The sequence below is a fragment of the Petaurus breviceps genome, unplaced genomic scaffold, assembly GCF_028583685.1.
Source record: "Petaurus breviceps papuanus isolate PSGF00001 unplaced genomic scaffold, PetGlider_PUasm1.0 156, whole genome shotgun sequence".
NCBI classification, from domain to species: Eukaryota; Metazoa; Chordata; class Mammalia; order Diprotodontia; family Petauridae; genus Petaurus; species Petaurus breviceps.
Window position 1 is genome coordinate 7,833,912 of NW_027185720.1, and position 17,698 is coordinate 7,851,609.

Below are 17,698 nucleotides of genomic sequence, written 5' to 3' on the forward strand. Positions count from 1 at the left end.
CTTGCTGTTCTTCATGGGACGGGGCAGGGAGCGGGGGAGGGAAACCCCACTTCTATGGTACCTCTGCTTCGTCTGCCTGGGCTTGTTTCTGATCTTTGACCTTGCTCGATGTTTTTGTATTCTCCATATTTGTCCTAACTGCAATAGAGTATTCCATTCATTACTATAGCACAAATGATTTAACCATGTTTCTATTGTTGGAAACTTGGGTTCAGGCTTTTTCAGTTATACTTGTGAGGGTTGGTGCCTCCCCCTTCTGATCAATTGAGAGGAACTGAGGCCCTTTGGGAATGTGCTGCAGATCCTTCCTCCTCTCCCTGCCCTACACATTGGCTTTCCTGGCATCAAATACTATATATTCTTGGCTGGGCACAAGTCCTGTCTACACACATGCACACACACACACACACACACTTATTGCATTCGAGATAATAATCATTGAAATGTATATGAAGGATGCAGTGTGAGTGCTTGTAAATGTCACCAGCCTGAGAGTCCAAGATGAGCCTTTTGGTCCAGGCTCTGTCACTATGTGGCTTTGAACAATCACTAAGCATTTATCAAACACCTACTGTGTGCCCAAAGTGGGGCAGGGTCTGGTACAGAGCTCCAAGTGGTTCAGCTTCCATTCCAGTGGGGGAATATATAAGCACATACAGTGACAAGTAGAAACCACAGATATGACAGACATGAGCTAGGTGGAGTGGGGGATGCCCAGGACAAGATGCATTTGAACTGAATTTTAAACCAAAGAAGGAGGTGAGGAGGGAACATATCCCAGCCTGAGGATGGATTGGATTTGGATTCACACTTGGGAGGAACTTCAAGGAACATCTTAGAATAAGTATCAGTATCGAGTCTATGGGGGGCAAATGTTGTGGAGACATTCACTTAATGTCCCCTGGCCTCAGTTTCCTCATCTGTAAAATGAGGATGCTGGAGTAGCTGGCCTCTTATATTTTTTTCCAATTCTAGATCCATGATCCTAGAAATCTTTTTTTAAAAGTGAACATGAAATAGTGAAAAGTGAAGTGAGCAGAACCAAGAGAATATTAGTGTAATAGCAATCTTGTTTTAAGAATGGCTCTGAGTGAATTAGTTATTTTGTCCATCATAAATACCCAAATTAACTATAAAGTACATATGAAGAAAGAAGTGATCTACATCCAGAGAAATGATCAGTAGAAGTATATAGAGAATAATTTTACATATTTGTGTCTAATGGTAGCCATCTTTGGGGGGGGAGGAAGAAAAAAAGGAAATTCATATGATAATTCTGTTGTATATTTGAAAGAAACAGCAAATTGTGCATGGTAGAAGTGCAGTTTCATGTACAACTATCTTTTTTATTGTACCATGTTATGAAAATGCTTGCGTTATCCATAAATTAAAATCAAACACAATTTTAAGTGAACAGCCATTTCATAAGGTAAAATTTTATCATTTGTTTTGCATTTTGAAAAGCTCTTTTAAAAGTGTAATTATTGGACCCCAAGAATTGCAGTCAATCTACTGGAAAACAGATCCTTGGAATGCAGTCTCTAGGTGACTCTTTCCAAAAAGTGTCTTAGGTGGAGTAAAGAAAGTCAGAGCCTAGTCTATTCATTCCCTTAGTATAGTCAGGAGGCAGCTTTTATACCTAAATAAAGTCATTAATAAGCATTGCTTACATTGCTGGGAACAAAGTGGGTACTCAGAGTCTTAATGAATTACATCTTGTGATTAATCAGCATGGTAAAGTATGATAGAGAGGAAATAAAATTAGATCAGCAAGAAAACCAACCGCTTTTTAATATGTTAATGTAATGTGACTGGTTCATGTGGCTTGCAAAGAGGTCAAAATAGACGTCTTTAGCATCCCCCTGACCCCTTTCTCCAAGGGAGACTGATTCTTGCCAGAGGCTGGCCACTCTGCTGTCCTTGGAGAGAGAGGGTGCAGGGCTGGAGTTATACCTGGCTGTTCCCTTAAATATTATTAGTCTAGGGGAAATTACTACAAAGGTCAAGCACAAGGCCTGATCACCATTAACGTGGAGGGGGGGGCCCCAAGGTTTGACTCCCATCCCACCAAATATGAGGTCTACAATGAACACACAAAGCAAATGGCAAAGAAGACCACTTATCCAGGTCAATAGCAAAACAGAAATTGGAGAGAGAGTGTATGTGTGTGTACATATGTATGTGTATTGTATATGTATGTATATGTATACGAGTGTGTATACACATATACATATATACAGCAGACCAGGGTGGGGAACCTTTGGCCTTGAGGTCACTTGTGGCCCTCTAAGTCCTCAGGTGTGGCCCTTTGACCAAATCCAAACTTCACAGAACAAATCCCGTCCAGGTCCTCAAGGGCAGCCCTTTGACTGAATCCAAAATTCACAATTCAAAGGGCTGCACTTGAGGTTCCCCACCCCTGGACTAAAGAGATCAGCTCTCTTCTCTCCCACTCTCACCAATTCAGGCTCACTCCCCAGGTGGACATGGGGGACGCTGATCTCCACCAGTGAGGAGAGTCCCATAGCAATAGGCTTTGAGGTTTGGGTTGTGTTATTATGGTAATATCCTTGAGTAATTTCCTATGAAGTGTTTTTAATGATATATTTTAATTTTATATTGTGATACAGCTGGAGTTGTCCATTTCCTTCCTAAGAAGTATGCTTTTTCATGGGGCTGTTTATTTTAAAATGTTGAAGTTCTGGACAAATTCATCATATCATATATATGTGGCCTTCACGAAGGTCCATCTTGGCAAGGAGGTATTCTTGGGTCCTTCTAGGCCATGCCAGGAGGACACATTCTTGTAGGTCCTGCCATGCTGAAAGGGTGTCAAGTACTGCCTGGCAACCTGCTGCAGGCAAACCTGGAAAAGCTGATCCTCACCAGGTGACAAAAATCTGAGCCACAATATTTCACAAAAAACTATTTACTAAGGTGTAGAGCAGTGGTTCTCCAAATTTGTAATCTCTCTCTCTCTCTCTTTTAAAAGCAATTGGGATTAAGTAACTTGCTCAAGGTTACACGGTCAGTTATTTCTGGGTGTGGTGCTAAGTATCTGAGGCCGGATTTGATCTCCAGGTCAATCCTGACACTGGAGCCGGTGCTCTTACTCACTGAGCCACCTGGCCACCCCTCAAATTTGTGATTTCAAGACCTTTTAAACTCTGCTCCTTCCCCCAGGACCCCTGAAGAATGCAGCCTGGCCACAACACCCAGGCCAGTTACCATTGAGGCCCTGTTGGAACACCTCCATTGGTGGAGACTTGCTATTTCGGGGGGCAAGACAGAGGATCAAGGAATATTAGAAGTGAAATTCAGTTCCAGTCAACCCAGGTCAACAAGCATTTATTAAACACCTACTGTATACCAGACAGTGTAGGACTCCCTGGGGGGTAGAAATACAAAACCTGAAAACAATACTGGTCATTAAGGAGCTTAATGTCATCATAGGTTCTCAGATCTAGGGCTGGAGGGGACTCTAGAGGTCATCTAATCCAATCCCCTCATTTTACAGCTGGAGAAACTGAGGCCCGGAGTAGTGAAATTACTATTGAAAAGTAAATTCACATGACCTAGCTATCTTTCCACATTAGGAGGGAGAGAGGAAATACAGACTCAAGTAGATACAAAATAGACACACGTGGATACAAAGTAACTTCCAGGAGAGAGCAGAATACACCTAACTGTGGCGATGGCAGGAAACACTTCTGATGGAGATTGTGACTTGGGAGCTGAGCCTTGAGGGTATCTGGGGGTTCCAGGAGTGGGTAAGGGTGAAAAGAGAGCCCATTTTGGGCACAGAGGCAGGATGGGGAAGTGAGGGTGGGCCGGTGTGGCTGAAATAGAGGAGGAGGGCATAGAGGAATCCTGTGAAAGTGGTCTGGAAAGATCGACAGGTGTTCAGTCCAGTTGTGAAGGGCTTCAAGTGCCAAACAGGCGTTTGTATTTTATCCTAGGGTAATAAGGAACCATTGAAGGTTCTAGAGTAGGGGAATGGCTGGGTCTGGGTTTGAAAGTGACCAGAGAGACCACCTATTCCAATCTTGCCCATTTTACATAGGAAGAAACTGAGGCCCAGGAAGTTGAGGTGCCTCAGAGCCGCCGAGCCTTGGGATACCCTGTTTTAGAACTGATGTCCAGAGAGGTTGCGCAACTCCTCCCGAGTCACGCAGCAGTTAAGGAGCAGACAGGGGTTTCCAGCCCACTAGGTGCGGACCCCAAATCCAAAGCTCCGGCTACGACAAGCAAAGGGATCCAAAGCCACTTAAAAAAGAGAAAAAAAAAAAAGGAAGACACCGGTTTACACCAGCCCCCAGCTCCCAGCTCCCACAGTTCCTGATATCAATCCTAATAACACCCTGGGCCTGACAGGTTCTGCCCAAAGCCGTCCCTGGGCAGCAGCTTTCCCGTGAGGACTGGACTTGCGAAGGGAGGAGGTCCCTAAAGCCTTTCTGGGGCACTAGCTCCAGCCTCCAAAACCCCCAGGTGCCACCGGCTCCTCCCTCTGCCCAGGTGGTCCCCAGGCCTCAAGAAGACTACAATGCCCAGCATGCCCCGCGGCGAGAAAAAAAAGCCGCTTCTCCGAAGAGAAGGGAGACTACCACTCCCACCATGCAGTTCGGAGCCTATCAGCTGATGGGTGGGCGGGGCGACAGAGAGAAGACGCGACAGGTCTGCCCCACTGCATGCTGGGAGAAGTAGTCCGGCGAAGCCGCGGCAATGGAGAAAAAAAGGTTCTAGGCCCTCTGGGCCATGTAGGAAGAACGGAGCCGTCGGGAAGAGGCGCCAAGGCGGGGAGCCCGCCTTCTGCGCTCTGTCCACGGTCCCGCTTAGATGCCTCGCCTGGGGCTCCACCCCGCGGCGCTCGGTCAATCCGTGAGGCGAACGCCATCTTCCCCCGCCCCCTTCCCTCGGCGAGCGGGCGCGGCGCAGCGAGGCGGTTGCCATGGGGACGTTGACGTCACGGGGGTGAAAGGTGAGGGGCGGTGACGTCAGGCCAAGCCAGGCGGAGGCTGGCGGGTGGGAGGGAGGGGGAGAGAGCGGGCGAGAGAGCGGCCCGAGAGGGAGGGGGCGCGAGGCGTTGACCCGGAGTCCGGAGCTGCACGCGGCCGCCACGCACCTGCGGCGATGGATGCGGACGGGGCGCTGAACACCCTGCGGGGGGGCGACGCGGGGGCCATCGAGAGGGTCCTGCGGGAGTACAGCGAAGAGGTAAAGCCGGCGCGGGCCCCCTCCCCGGGCGGGCCGTGTCGCATCGCCCGGTGCGGACGCCCCCCTCCCGGAGCACCCCCCCCCCCCCAGGCCGGACCGGCTTCGAGCGGGCGTGCAAGTGTGCGCCTAGGGGTCCCCGTCCTTGCAGGGGACCTCCCCTCCTGCATGCACGGGGCTCCGCCTCCCTGCAGACCCCCGGGTGTCCCCCGTGCACGCCCCCCGGCTCAGCCCGAGCTGCCCCAGCTCTCCGAAAAGCTACGGCCCTCCCCCCCTCCCCCCCAGCCTTTCCTTCCCTGCACCCCCTCCCCAGTCCCAGCCGCAGGAGGCAGCTGCCTCACTCAGAAACCTTCAGCGGCTCCCGCTGCTCCCTGAAATAAAACCCCAGCTCCAGGCTCGGGTGGTGTGAAGCGATCAACAAGCTTTTATCGGATCCGAGGGATTCCGAACCTTTGGGAACCTCTAGCCCAGCCCTCTCCCCCTCCCTCACCATTCTACAGATGAAGAAACTGAGGCCCACCGGAGTGGGGACTTGCCCAAGGTCATGCTGGGAGTGCCAGCAGCGTTGACATTTTCTTCCCTGGCCCTGATCTACAAGCCTTATCTTACTAGGGGAGGGGAGGGTCTATTAGGTCCAGGGATGTTCTGGACCCCTTTGACAGTCAGTCTAGGGAAGCCTGTGAACCCCTTCCTAGAACCATGTTTTTAGATGCATGAGCCACAAAGGAAGTCAATTATATTGCAATGCAGTTATCAAAATGTTTTTAAAAATTCCTGGACAACAAATTAAGGACCCCTGATCTGTTAAAATCCCATCTTTCTTGCTTTACAGGGGTCCCACAAATGCTAAGTGGCAGAGTGGGATTTGAACTCAGGTCTTCTTGACTACAAATTCTGAGCCCTGTAGCAGGCAGGCAGGCAGTGGTCAGCAAACATCTATTAAGTGCTTGCTGTGTGCTGAGCCCTTTGCTAAGTGCTGAGGGTATGAAAAAGGGCAAGCACAGCTCCTTTCTCATTCTCCAAGGATCTCATTCTCCAGGAGGACAATCACCAAGGAAGCTTCAGGAGGTCTGTAGAGCAAAATGGAAAGTGATGGGAGAGGGGGAGGCCTGTTGGGACCCCAAGCTCCAGTCAAACCAGCCCTCTGCCAGGTCACCCTGTAGCCCCAGGCTTTCCTCTTTTCATACTAAAAAAAACTGTTGTTTTTTTTTCCCCTGGGACTTCCTTCAGCACCCCTCAAGTGCCTTGTCCTGTGCCCCAGCTTCCCTTGGGAGAATCCCATCCTTTAGGGCCCCTTCCCCAAATGTAATCTCTCCTCCCAGGAGTCTCAGTATTTTGTTTGAATCTTTCCTGTAGCCCTATCATCTTGAACTTCCTGAAGGAATCATACTGTTCCTTCCAGGCAGGGATTATGGATTGTTTATCTCTGTGTCCCTAGGGCCTAACTTCTTGTCCTGGGCCTTCTATGTAGCTGGTACCAAGGAAATATTTATTCAACAGAACTGAAATTGTTCCTTTGACACCCTTAAAATATATTAGCAGTAATAGTCCCACCTTAACTTTATGGTTTTCCCCCTCCCGCCTTTCCTTTGAAAGTCTTTAGAACCAAGGGAAGGTTCTAGGTGGGGCAGGTGTTGGTAAAAACAAAACAAAGTCATTTTACAGTTCTGCAAGGTAGAAGAATTTGAGGAAGGCTAGTAGGTGTCAGAACCCAGACCAGAACTAACTCTGATTTGGAATTGGGAGGGACCCTAAAGATGGGCCAGTCCTTTTGCAGAGAAGGAAGAGGAATTCCAGTGATGTGACTTGTCCACAGTCACACAGGTAATGAGAGGAGTAGACCTCGTATTGGAATCCAGGTTCTCTGACTCCAAACCTAGCACTCCCCAGATTGCCTGGGGGTAATTCAAGCGGGATTTTTTTTTTGTTTGTCTTTATTAGACATATCTCTGACTCCATGTGAAAACATATACTCCCACACCTTGAATGTCAAATCTTTCTCCATTCTTTGTCTTCTTGGATTGGTGAAATGGTGATGCCCTTTATATCCTATAGCTGAGCTTTGCTTTTCGAGCCTACCATTTCCACTTTTCTATCTTCACTCCTTTTGGAGCATGGCACACACACGCATGCCCCTCTCTGCCATCTAGATACAGTTCTCCTGAGAATAACCTACACAAATGTTGATGGCATCCTTAATGAAGGCTTTAGAACAGGCAAGCTGTGTTCTGCAGTCAAGCACATTTTTACCATCATACACTTGACTGGAGAATGTAGCAGATACAAGACCTCACTGTGTTTTTTTGTGGATGATTGAAACAAAATTGCCTTGGTAAAGCAAAGCCCCATGTTAAAGGCTCTCCCCTGAGGAGGTCGCTCCCTTGCATAGGTTAACAGTAGTCTTTGGAAACTCTTAACCAGAGCGGTGACTTTGTTTCACAACCTTCTGGTCCTTACTACCAAGGAGGCATAAAACAGATGCTTGTCGGAAGGGTGTTTGCTGATGTTGTGGGAGAGATCCCGCACCAAGTCCTTATTAGCTGCCCCTGTCCCTGGGTGAAATTGGGTCAATCATTCAAGAGTTTGGTTTTCCTTTCAACACTGGAAAAACCAAGTGCTTATTGTCTAGACCTTTCTTTGTGTCCTGGACCCCATTTGCAGTGGGGTGAAGCCTTCTCTGAATAATGTACGTAAGATTACAAAAGAAAAGAATATAATGAAAACTCTCGTTTTTTTTATTTTTATCTAAGATAAAAGCCTTGTCCATGGCCTGAAATTTGTTTACAGAATCCTTGAAGGTCTGTGGACTTCAGGTTAAGAAAGCCATATCAAGGCCGCTGGTGTCACATTCAAATAGAAATGACTATTAACTTAGAAAACCACAAATTAGCATCATCTATGTTGTATTGTATTTTTATTTATTTTGTTAAATATTTCCCAGTTCCATTTTAATCTGGTTCAGGCCACAAGTTTGATTCTACTGGTCTGGGCTATGTAGTGGATAGACACCCTTTAGAGCTTGTCTGTTAGTACATACATCTTGGACAGACCCTGCAAATGGACAGTGATTTGGGCCCATAATGACTGTGAAGCGGAGCTCATGCTGCCCTAGCTCCCTTTCTCAGTCCAAAGGCTAGATTGCCTTCAGGAAACAGCACTGTCCTTTTGATGACCTCAGATTTCTCCCTGAAACAAAGGCCCATCTTTCATTAACACCGAGATCCAGGGCCGTTTTGTGGCTGCAAATCACGGAAACCTAGTCTAGAAAGAGTCGTGTTTGAAGGTCTTCCGAAGGCCATTGGAGATAGCCATGGAGGGCATGACCAGTCTGACACTTCACGATTCAGGAAGTCCAGAGAAGCAGGGTCAAGGATGGATTTTTTGGCGTGTGGGGCCAAAGAATAACCAACCCTGAGGGGGGTGGAGGAACCCTTCCCAGCACACTGCTGCGAGGCCTCCTGCCAGGCGGAGGACAAGGCTTACACAGGAAAGCAGGCCCGGCTGAACTGTGATCGGCATCCTTGGGATGAACAGCGGGATCAGTGAGATGACAGGGAGGCCCATGGTGGGATGCAATATAACCTCCCATCAATAGAAAGTCTACCTCATGGGCCTGTTTACAGTGGTGAGGCTCTTGCCAAGAGGCTGGCTTGGAGGCAGAAGAGTTAGCTTTGGACTCCTGCCCTACCTTTTCCTAGCTTGAAAAAGTGATTTCACCTCTGAGCTGTAGGCTCCTTATGGGTAAAATGAAGGTTCTGGACCCAAGGATCTCCAGGGTCCCTTCTTTGTTCGAGGTCCCAGCTCTTTGTCACAGTCCAGAAGAGGAATGATTTCAACTTTTTAAGAGTAGGGAGTTTGGGGTAGGAAGGAGAGAAATTTGCATTATGGTCCACCCTCAGTTCAAGAACCATTCACATTTCTTCCCATTTAAGCTCCCATGAGCCTTCATGGTTATACCCTCACTTTCTCTCTCCAGTCTCCCTCCAATTTGATTCTTCCTGCTCAGAGAAACTGGTCTCCTCAAAGCTTTAGCTCCAAGAAGATGATGTTTTTTCAGGTCATCTCCAATGCCCTTTAACATCTTTGGAATCATTCTTGAAGTGTAACATGAAATTAGTTAGAATGGTGGGTAGGATGAGTAGAATGTCTGCTGCCATTCTGTAGTATTAGGTGCCTGTGGAACACCTCCCCATGTCAGTGGTCTTCCATGGAGATGCTTGGAATTGGTTCAGGCAGCACCAGTGATTGAGTAGCTATGGGATGCTTGACCCCTCTCCCACCATATTTAGGACTGGTTGGAGTGGGAGCTCACTCCCAATCTACTGATCAGTCAGCAAGCATCTGTTCAGTGTTTGTTGGATGCCGGGCACTGTGAACAGTGCTGTGGATACAGAGACCTCATGGTGCTTCCATTCTGTTGGGGGAGACAACCTGTATAGGTGTCTCATCCCTTAGGTGAGAGATGTGGAGGCCTGAGGAAGAGTAGAAAGGGCCTGATGATAGTGATTAGGACTAGAGAAGGGGCAGTTGGGTTCATCTGTGGGGAAGGTTAGTCTTAGCTCTAATGATACTGACTTTTTGACCCTTGACTTCCGTGGTGGGCAATGGTCTGGTATCTTAATTTTCTCATCTGCAAAAGAAAAAAAGGGGAGCTGGGCATTGAATGGCTTTCCCTCCCCAGGCTGTTGGAAATAAGTTAATGAATATACATGTTTGCCTGTGGGGGCCCCCCCCCCCAACACACACACTCAGAGTCTCATGGGTAACAAAGCTTTGGCCAACTGCTGTGGGCTGTGAATTGGGGCAGGTGGTGAGGAGCTTGGGGAATGAGAGCTGTGGATTTAAGCAGTGCCACAGAGACTGCATCATTGGTTAGATTCCAAGTCACCTGACTTGGTTCTTTGGCCACAGGCATGTTCCAGTGTCTGGATGTTCTAGACCAGGTGTGGGGAACCTTTTGGTTATATTTTCAGTTGTAGCTCAGAGTTGGAAGAGCCCTTAGAAGTCTCCAGCTTAGCCCCCTGGACAGTCTGTGATAGCCCTTTTGGGACATCCTTAACTAGTGATCATTTCCATCCTCTGTGAGGGGAAAATGAATGGACTGGACTAGAGGATCTCTGGGGTGCCTTCCAGCCTATGGACCTGTGATCCTCTGGCCACCAGTTCTGAGAGTCCACCACCGTATGAGATAGCCCGTTCCTTTTGTGGACAGCTCCAAATCAGTTGAAATCTCTCTGCCTATAACTTGGATCCACTGGTTCTAGGCCTGCCCCCAGAATTATGAGGAATCTGTCTAATCTAATTTCACATGCTTGCAGGTAGCTGTCGGGTCTCCCATAGTCCTCCCTCTTCCAAGCTGAAATTTCCCATTTCCTTTAGCCAATTCTTACACTCTCTGTGCTCACTGGGAGTAGCCAAGTATGGCAGGGAAGCAGGTTTGGAATCCAAAGCCCTGGATTCCCAGCTCTGCAGTCTACTGCAGCAGTCACGAGTGATGTTGGACCAGTCACTAAACCTCTTTGAATTTCCTCCTCCATGAAATGAAGGGGGTAGGCTTAAATGATCTATGATCCAGTCAATGAACAAAGCATTTATTATGTGCCAACTGGCTGTCATTCACTGTGGATTTTCACTAAAAATGTGCCACATAATAGAAAGAGCTGAGTGGACTCTCTCCAAGTTCCCCGCTAGATTGCAGGCCTCCTCAGGGCAGGTGCTGGTCGTAACCACGCAAACCCTGGGCAACCGCCACGTTCCAGCAAAGTGGAAACCGCTCCTTCCCTTAAGGAGCTTGCAATCTAATGATTCCTGTGAACTCTCTTCTCCTTCTTTCTCCTTTCCATTGGTCTGGTAGAGGGGAAAAAGAGACAAGAACTTTTCCAGGGAGGCCCAAATACTTTCCTTTGTTCCCAGGTAGCCCAGATCACTCACCTTGATGCTACAAAGCACATAGTTGCTGTGAACCTTTTGCCCCAAATCCTTGGGAATCCTCTTTCTCCTTCTCTTTGGGCTTCTGTTATGAAAACAGAGCCAGTAAAGGACTCGGTGCTCTCCTTACAGTTCCTGTCAACAACAAGCAGCACGAAAAGGGCCCCCCGAGGTTTGTGGGATCATGGTGGATGCCCTTGGGTTTGTCATATCTGGTTACAATTAGCTCCTGCACTCAGGAATTTTACGATCCACTGGCCAGCTGAAGGAGTTCTCCCCCAGCCTTTTTAATTCCATGGCACATTTTGGGGGTTTCTTTTTTTTGGTGCAGCAGTGGGATTAAGTGACTCGCCCAGGGTCGCACAGCTTAGAGGCCGGATTTGAACTCAGGTCCTCTTTAGGCCAGGGCTGGTGTTCTGTCTCCTGCCCCACATTTGGGTATTTCTAAGATGCCCAAAGCATGCCTCTGAATAGCCCCCTTCTCACATAGAATCCTGCAAGTCTGGTTAAGGGCTGAGATAAAATACAGGGATTTCCATAGACCTTTGAAAGCAACGCTTGAGTACAGACCAAGGGAGAAATATAGGATTGTACATTTGGAACTTGATGGGACCCAAGAGATTATTCAGTCCCAATTCTCCCCCTCATTCATTTTATAAATGAGGAAATCCAGACCCCCTCTGACTTGTCCAGGCCACACAGGAAGTGTCCAAGCTTCTGGCTCCAGGGGAGTCAGTGGGCCACCATATTTGTTCCTTGGACATCTTGGTGTGAATTGGTCCTGAGACCCAGGTCAGCTGGGGCTGAACTGAAAATCTCTATGTACCTTTGTGAAGGTAACAGTTCGAAATTTCACTCACTTTGTTTTACTTTACTCCCTCCCCCAATTGCCTAGTAAAATGTAAGGATCTTTTTTTTTAAACCCTGAGAATACGTCTTCTGAAATAAGAAGAGGCCTCTGTTCAGCCCAGACCATGAGTAAAGGGGAAAATTTGTGTAGTTACAGAAGCTGGGGCTTAGCTGATACAGCAGGAGAGAAGAAAAAAAACCTTTAGGGTGGAGTTTGTGCCATCAAGGGCCCCAGGCTCTCTTGGGCCTTGTGGTCCACCTGGAAACTCTGAACCTTTCCGTGGGCTCTGCAGAGGATCCTTCTTCTCTTGCTCTCTGCCCCAAGTGGAATGGGAACTCCTTGGGGGAAGAGACAGTCTTTTTTCCCTATTCGTGTCCTTCTTAGCACAGAGCTTGGCAACTAGAAAGAGCTTAAGAGTCTATTTTCATTCATTCATTTATTCATTAAACCTGTCTCCTAGGAGACACTTTATAGCATTGGAGGGGTGCATTGTTGATTGCCTGTGGATTTCCCCAGCAGGAATCATGGGATCGTTGATTTAGCAGTAGAAGGATCCGGTTTCAGCTCACTCATTTTACAGAGTCAGAAACTGGTCCGTGAAGGTCATGACTCACCCAGGCACACACTGGTAGTAAGCATCAGAATCAGGATTCTCACCCAAGTCTTCTGGTCTTGCTGCTTCCCTAAGGTTCCAAGCTTGGAGGAGGAGGAAGGGATGTCTGCTCTGGAGAAACTTAAAAGATACTTGGGCAGGAGTGAGCCTAGGGGCCAGTCTTGTAAAAGAACCCAGGCCACAGGGGAAATCCTTTCGTGATAAAAGCAGAGTCTTTGCTGGTGCATCTGACTCACTGTTTGGAAAACCCTAATCTGGGGGTTAGCCCTGGAAACAGCCTCTGACTTAATTCAGAGCAGCCTTGATACAGATAACTACGTCAAAGGGCATCTGCTCTCCCCAAAGCCAGGGGGTGAGCTTCGGTGGAAGTTTAAAAGTTGTCACGCAAGGGCAGGCTTAGGGGGTCATGTTGCTCTGCTGTCATCTTTGGGGGGGTCCTGGAAACTCGGTGGCTCATCACCTTTCTGGGCCTGGGAAGTGGGTTAGCGTGACACCCGCTCCCCCACATGGGGGGATGGATTGGTTAGTGTTTATTGGTGTCACCTGGGCCTCTGCTTCAGCCTGAAAGAAAATTCACAGGGGAAGGTGGATGCGCTTAATAACTAAAGCAGGTCTGAGCTGATATCTTTAAACAGGCTGCTTACTTGGAAAATTGGGAGATAAGGAAAAGCAGAGACATCAACTCTGATTTGGGTGCTTATAAAAACAAAAGAATAACTCTCTTACATTGTGTAGATGGCAGAGTCCATCGGGTAATGGCAGGGGCCCAGAAATGGCTTCATTTTGGGCTTAGTGGGAAATCCAGTGGGAATTGGTAGAGATCATTGCAGGAGGGTCTTCTCTGGTTGGGTTCCAGTGCATCTTCTTGGAACAGCCCTGGTTGAGCAATGATTAGGTTATGAGCCCCTGTTTTTTTCTCTGTGACCCCTCCCGATTCCTCTCAAAGCCAAGCACTTTTATGGAGGGCATGTGCTTGTTGAGTTACTGACTGAAGTGACCCACATGCTCTCATGGGCAGAGGTGCCCTTTGGGGATTTCCTCCTTCACCCTCTCCTCCCCTCTCTCTAGGTGTGGGAGTGGGAAGTGGGAGATAAAGGACAGAGGATGGTTAAAACAAGCCACGTTTGGGAGTCTAATGTCTTCTGGCCCCGAAAGCCCAGATGTTGACACAAAGCACTTTTGATTGGGTACAGTCTTGACGAATGAATCAGTACATTCAAAACACAGCTTACATCGTCTCACGTGCCACCATATATTTTTAATTAAATTGGGTCCTCCTAATAGGAGTCCCAGGCTTTATAACACCTCTGATCTTTTCAGTAGCTCATACTGAAGATGTGAAAGGAACACTCACCTTCAAAAAACCAACTGAAGGAATACATTCCACTTTGTGTCTTAATCAGAATGATCATGGCAGAGATTAATAGTGCCCAGTGAATGCTTGGGAGATGTCTTTTCTAACGTAGCAGGTGTCTTCCTTTCCCAGAAGGCTTCTGTTTCTCTGTCCCTTCTCTTCCCTTGGATATGTGCCAAAAGGTTTCATAAAAGACATTCCCTTGGCCTTTGGGCACCTTCTCTAATGGCTACTCAGATTGGTGAGCAGTAAGGTGAACACTGTGGTGACCGAGGTATTTGACTGGCCTGCGCTCCAAGGAGCTGTCATTGCTGCCCTTTTACATGGGCCCCAGCTACACTGAGGTATTCCAAGCCAGTAACCTTGGGGTAACCTTTGGGGCCTTCCTGGCCATCCAAGCCCTTCTCCAGGCCACATTGATCTGTGCCCTGTAATAAGACTTGGACTCCCAGCTTGCTGCTTCTTTGCACTTGCCAAAACCCTCCTGTAGGCCCTGACCCCCTCATTTCTGGATGCTCCAGCTCCAAGTGTCTTCCTTTCTCCTCCAGTCTCACTTTCCTCTGACACCATCTGAATGACACTGCTCAGACTTGTCTCTTGATGCTTCCTGTTGGTTGTCAGTCATTTTGGAAGTGGGGAACATTTCTGCCCTTTCTTCCACCATTTGGCCATGCCCGTGTCCGCCATGTTTTTTCTGCTTCTCTACTGAAGTCCACCTTTGCTGCCTCCTTGTGACTCTCAGACCTTGCCACAAGCTGTGATAAGTCCTCAAAAAGTGGGACCCACTTAGAGATGGCAAGCTGTGTGTCTGTTGTCTAAGACTAGACTAAACTCAGACAGACCAGAACACTGGACAGCTGCTTCTTCTAATTCTTTTTTTATCATCTTTTAATTCTTCATCTTTTCTTCTTCCTCCTCCTCCTTCTTCTCTTTCTCCTTTTTTCCTCCTCCTGGACAGATCACAAAACAGTTTGTGATGGATCCCTGCCGGTGCTAGGAGCCCCCACATCCCAGAACGGTTCAGTCTCTGCTCTCTCCAGGGCCATCTCGGATTCCCATGCGTGCTTTTCATTTCCTACCCTGGTTCCTTCTGGTAATGGCTCATCCTAGCGCCAGCCTGTTTGCCCCATTGTAGCACCCCGTTTCTGGACACAGACTCAGAAGGGATTGTGAGCCAGCCCCCTTATTTTACAAGGGAAGAAATTGGGATGAGGAGATGGGAAGTGACCCCACAACCAGGAAGCCTTGGAGTGGTGATCGGAATTTGGGTTCTCTCTTCAGAAGGTGGCTTTGTTTTCCATATAGCGCCAGGACTCTCCTGATAACTTTCCCAGGCCATCCACCTTAGTACTGGGGCCTTCCCTCTGTTGGCTGTCTCCAGTTTCCCTAGGGCACGTGTCCAGTTTGTACACAGGTGCTTGCATTTAGAATGTAAGCTGCCTAAGGGCAGGAGCCATGATTTTTGCTTATCTATGTGTCCCTAGCGCTTTTCGGAGTGCCTGCTAACACAGGTGCTTAATAAATGCTTCTTACCTTGCCTTGGCAGTACCTACAGTCTGCCGAGTCCTGACATCCAAGATGATACTGGCAAATACTTGGTCTTGAACTGACTGACACAACACAAGGGAAAGGCAGAAACTGAGCCAATGGAAATTTCCCTTGAAAGCCTGAAGTACTTGAGAATTCCTAGTTTTTTGGTCTTATGGAGAAAGCCCTTGGCATGGCTTTAGGAGTTCCATGTTCTCACACTATGACATTGAGTGAGCACCTGTACCTGTGCCTGCTTCTTCATGTTCTTCCAGCTGTAGGATGGGGAGGGAGATGTTAGCTTTAGAGCTAGGAGGACCCTTGGAAGACATTCAGTGCAGCCCTCATGTTTTGTGGATAAGGAATTTGGGGCCTGTGTCAGTGGTCACGTTGGTCGTTGGTGATGGTGCCAGCACTCCAGCTCAGCTCTCAGCACCCAACAGTTCTCCCCTCCCTACCTTCCCATTGAGCTGTGGAATTATGTATGTGCACATCCCATGGAGTTGAGAAGAAAGTCATTCCTAAACAGACTGTCCTCAATTTATATCATGACCTTCTTTGAGGAGAACAAGCTATAAAGGGCAAGATCATGGAACTGATCTCAGGCTTATGATTGATGAACGTTTCTGGATCTGTTATCATGGATCAGTTTTTAGAACCCTGAAGGCAGGAACCATGTCTTATGCTGCTTCTTGCTTTCCAGGGCCCTTGGTACAGTGCTCGGCACACCGTAGGTACTCAAGAAGGAGTGTGATACAGTGGGGAGAGTGCTGACTTACGACTTTGGTTCTGGCCAAAGCCACTTCCTCTCCCTGACCCTCCCTCAGTTTCCCTATCTTGTTTAAATCGGGGATATTGAAATATGTCTGGCTTTGGAGTGAAAGGACCTGGGTTCCTCTCTGCTCTTTACTAGCTGTGTGACCTTGCACAAATCACCTCACCTCCCTGAAGATCGGTTTCCTCTTCTGTAAAATGAGGTGGTCGGGTAAGATGTCCCTTCCAGCTTGAGGTCCCAGGACACTCCAGTCCTGTGCTCCACCTACTTCAGAGGGCTTTGGTAAAACTCCAAAGAGAGAATGCCTGGGAAAGCCCTGTGTAAGGCATTTTTGAAATGTCGTTGACTGTTTTTATCACTCACTGAATGATACACAGGCACCTTTCTCCGTTAAAAAGGAAGTTCCAGGTTTTCTGTCCTTTCTTCGACATTAAAACCCCCCCGCCTGATTTTTATTGCTTTCTTTTGTTTTGAAATCATCTAGACCCCCTCCCACTCACCCCTTCTTGAGAATGATCTTATGAGAAAGAATTATTTTTTAAAAAAGGATATAGGAAATAGGAAAGTTTTTATGTGGTCCTCCCAATAGCAGAGAGAAGGCTAGCCCTTTCCCAGTGGCCTGAATCACCTGTCTTTTTGTAGGGGCACTAGAAGTTAATTCTGTATCCTTCCAATGACATGCGGTTTCTTTTCCCCACAGCACAGAGCTACTTTCAAATTTGACCCTGCTGATGAAGAGAAGAGAAAGGTAAGCACGAGTCTGGCTTGTTCCTCAGTGTGTGTGTTCCCCAGAATGGGCTTGAGTTACGGAATTTGAGGGGTAGAAGGGGCTGAAGAAGCCGTGTCCTCCAACCTCTGAATAAAAGGCCTCCCTCCCTGGACATTCCTGACAGGTGGAATCCTGTTTAAACTCAGGGTAACCATCAGGTACCACCCCCCTTCCCCCAAGAGGTCCCGTGGGGCAGTGGCGTGATTGCCGGCCTTGGGCTTGGGGAGACTCATGTTCCTTCCTCTGGTACTTACTGACTGGGGTCAAGCCACTTCGTCTCGCTGTTCTTCAGGTAAATCCCCAGGACTTCCCAGCTCAGACAGGCTATGGGAAAGCATTCCTACTACCCCCTCAAACATCTCAGATTCTCTTTTAGGGGAGTGATCTTGGCACAACTTTATCTTCTGGGGTTGTCTTGAGGAAAGCACTTTGGAAACCTGAAAGGGTTTGAAAAATGCAGGTCCTTATTTTTTAATGCAGAATTGAATATTTTTTGAGTAGGGGAGGCTTCCAGCTTCCCATAATGCCCTTGGTAATCTTAGATGAGGGTTGTAGCCAGTGAGTGGCAAGGCCAGGGCCAGCAGCTGGTGGCACCATGCCTTTTGCAGCTGGTACCCCAGGTGTACCCCTCCCCAGTCTTACTTCCCCTTGGGGCTTATCCAGTCACAGAA

The 17,698-nt window shown here is 48.0% G+C and overlaps 1 protein-coding gene across 5 annotated transcripts in view; it reads left to right on the plus strand.

Moving 5' to 3' along the window:
- The first annotated feature begins 4,674 nt into the window (after nucleotides 1-4,674).
- The window catches only part of RIC8B (RIC8 guanine nucleotide exchange factor B), a 96,724-nt gene continuing 83,700 nt past the window's right edge, over nucleotides 4,675-17,698 (plus strand). For 2 of the 5 annotated variants that reach the window (XM_069081997.1, XM_069081998.1), the window contains exons 1-2: nucleotides 5,003-5,214; nucleotides 16,959-17,006. In XM_069081997.1, the coding sequence (XP_068938098.1) occupies nucleotides 5,131-5,214; nucleotides 16,959-17,006 (132 nt within the window). In that variant the 5' untranslated portion in view covers nucleotides 5,003-5,130. Of the gene's footprint in view, nucleotides 4,979-5,002; nucleotides 5,215-6,043; nucleotides 6,280-16,958; nucleotides 17,007-17,698 lie in introns of those variants that run through there. The other 3 variants (XM_069081996.1, XM_069082000.1, XM_069082001.1) reach the window with 3 other exon arrangements.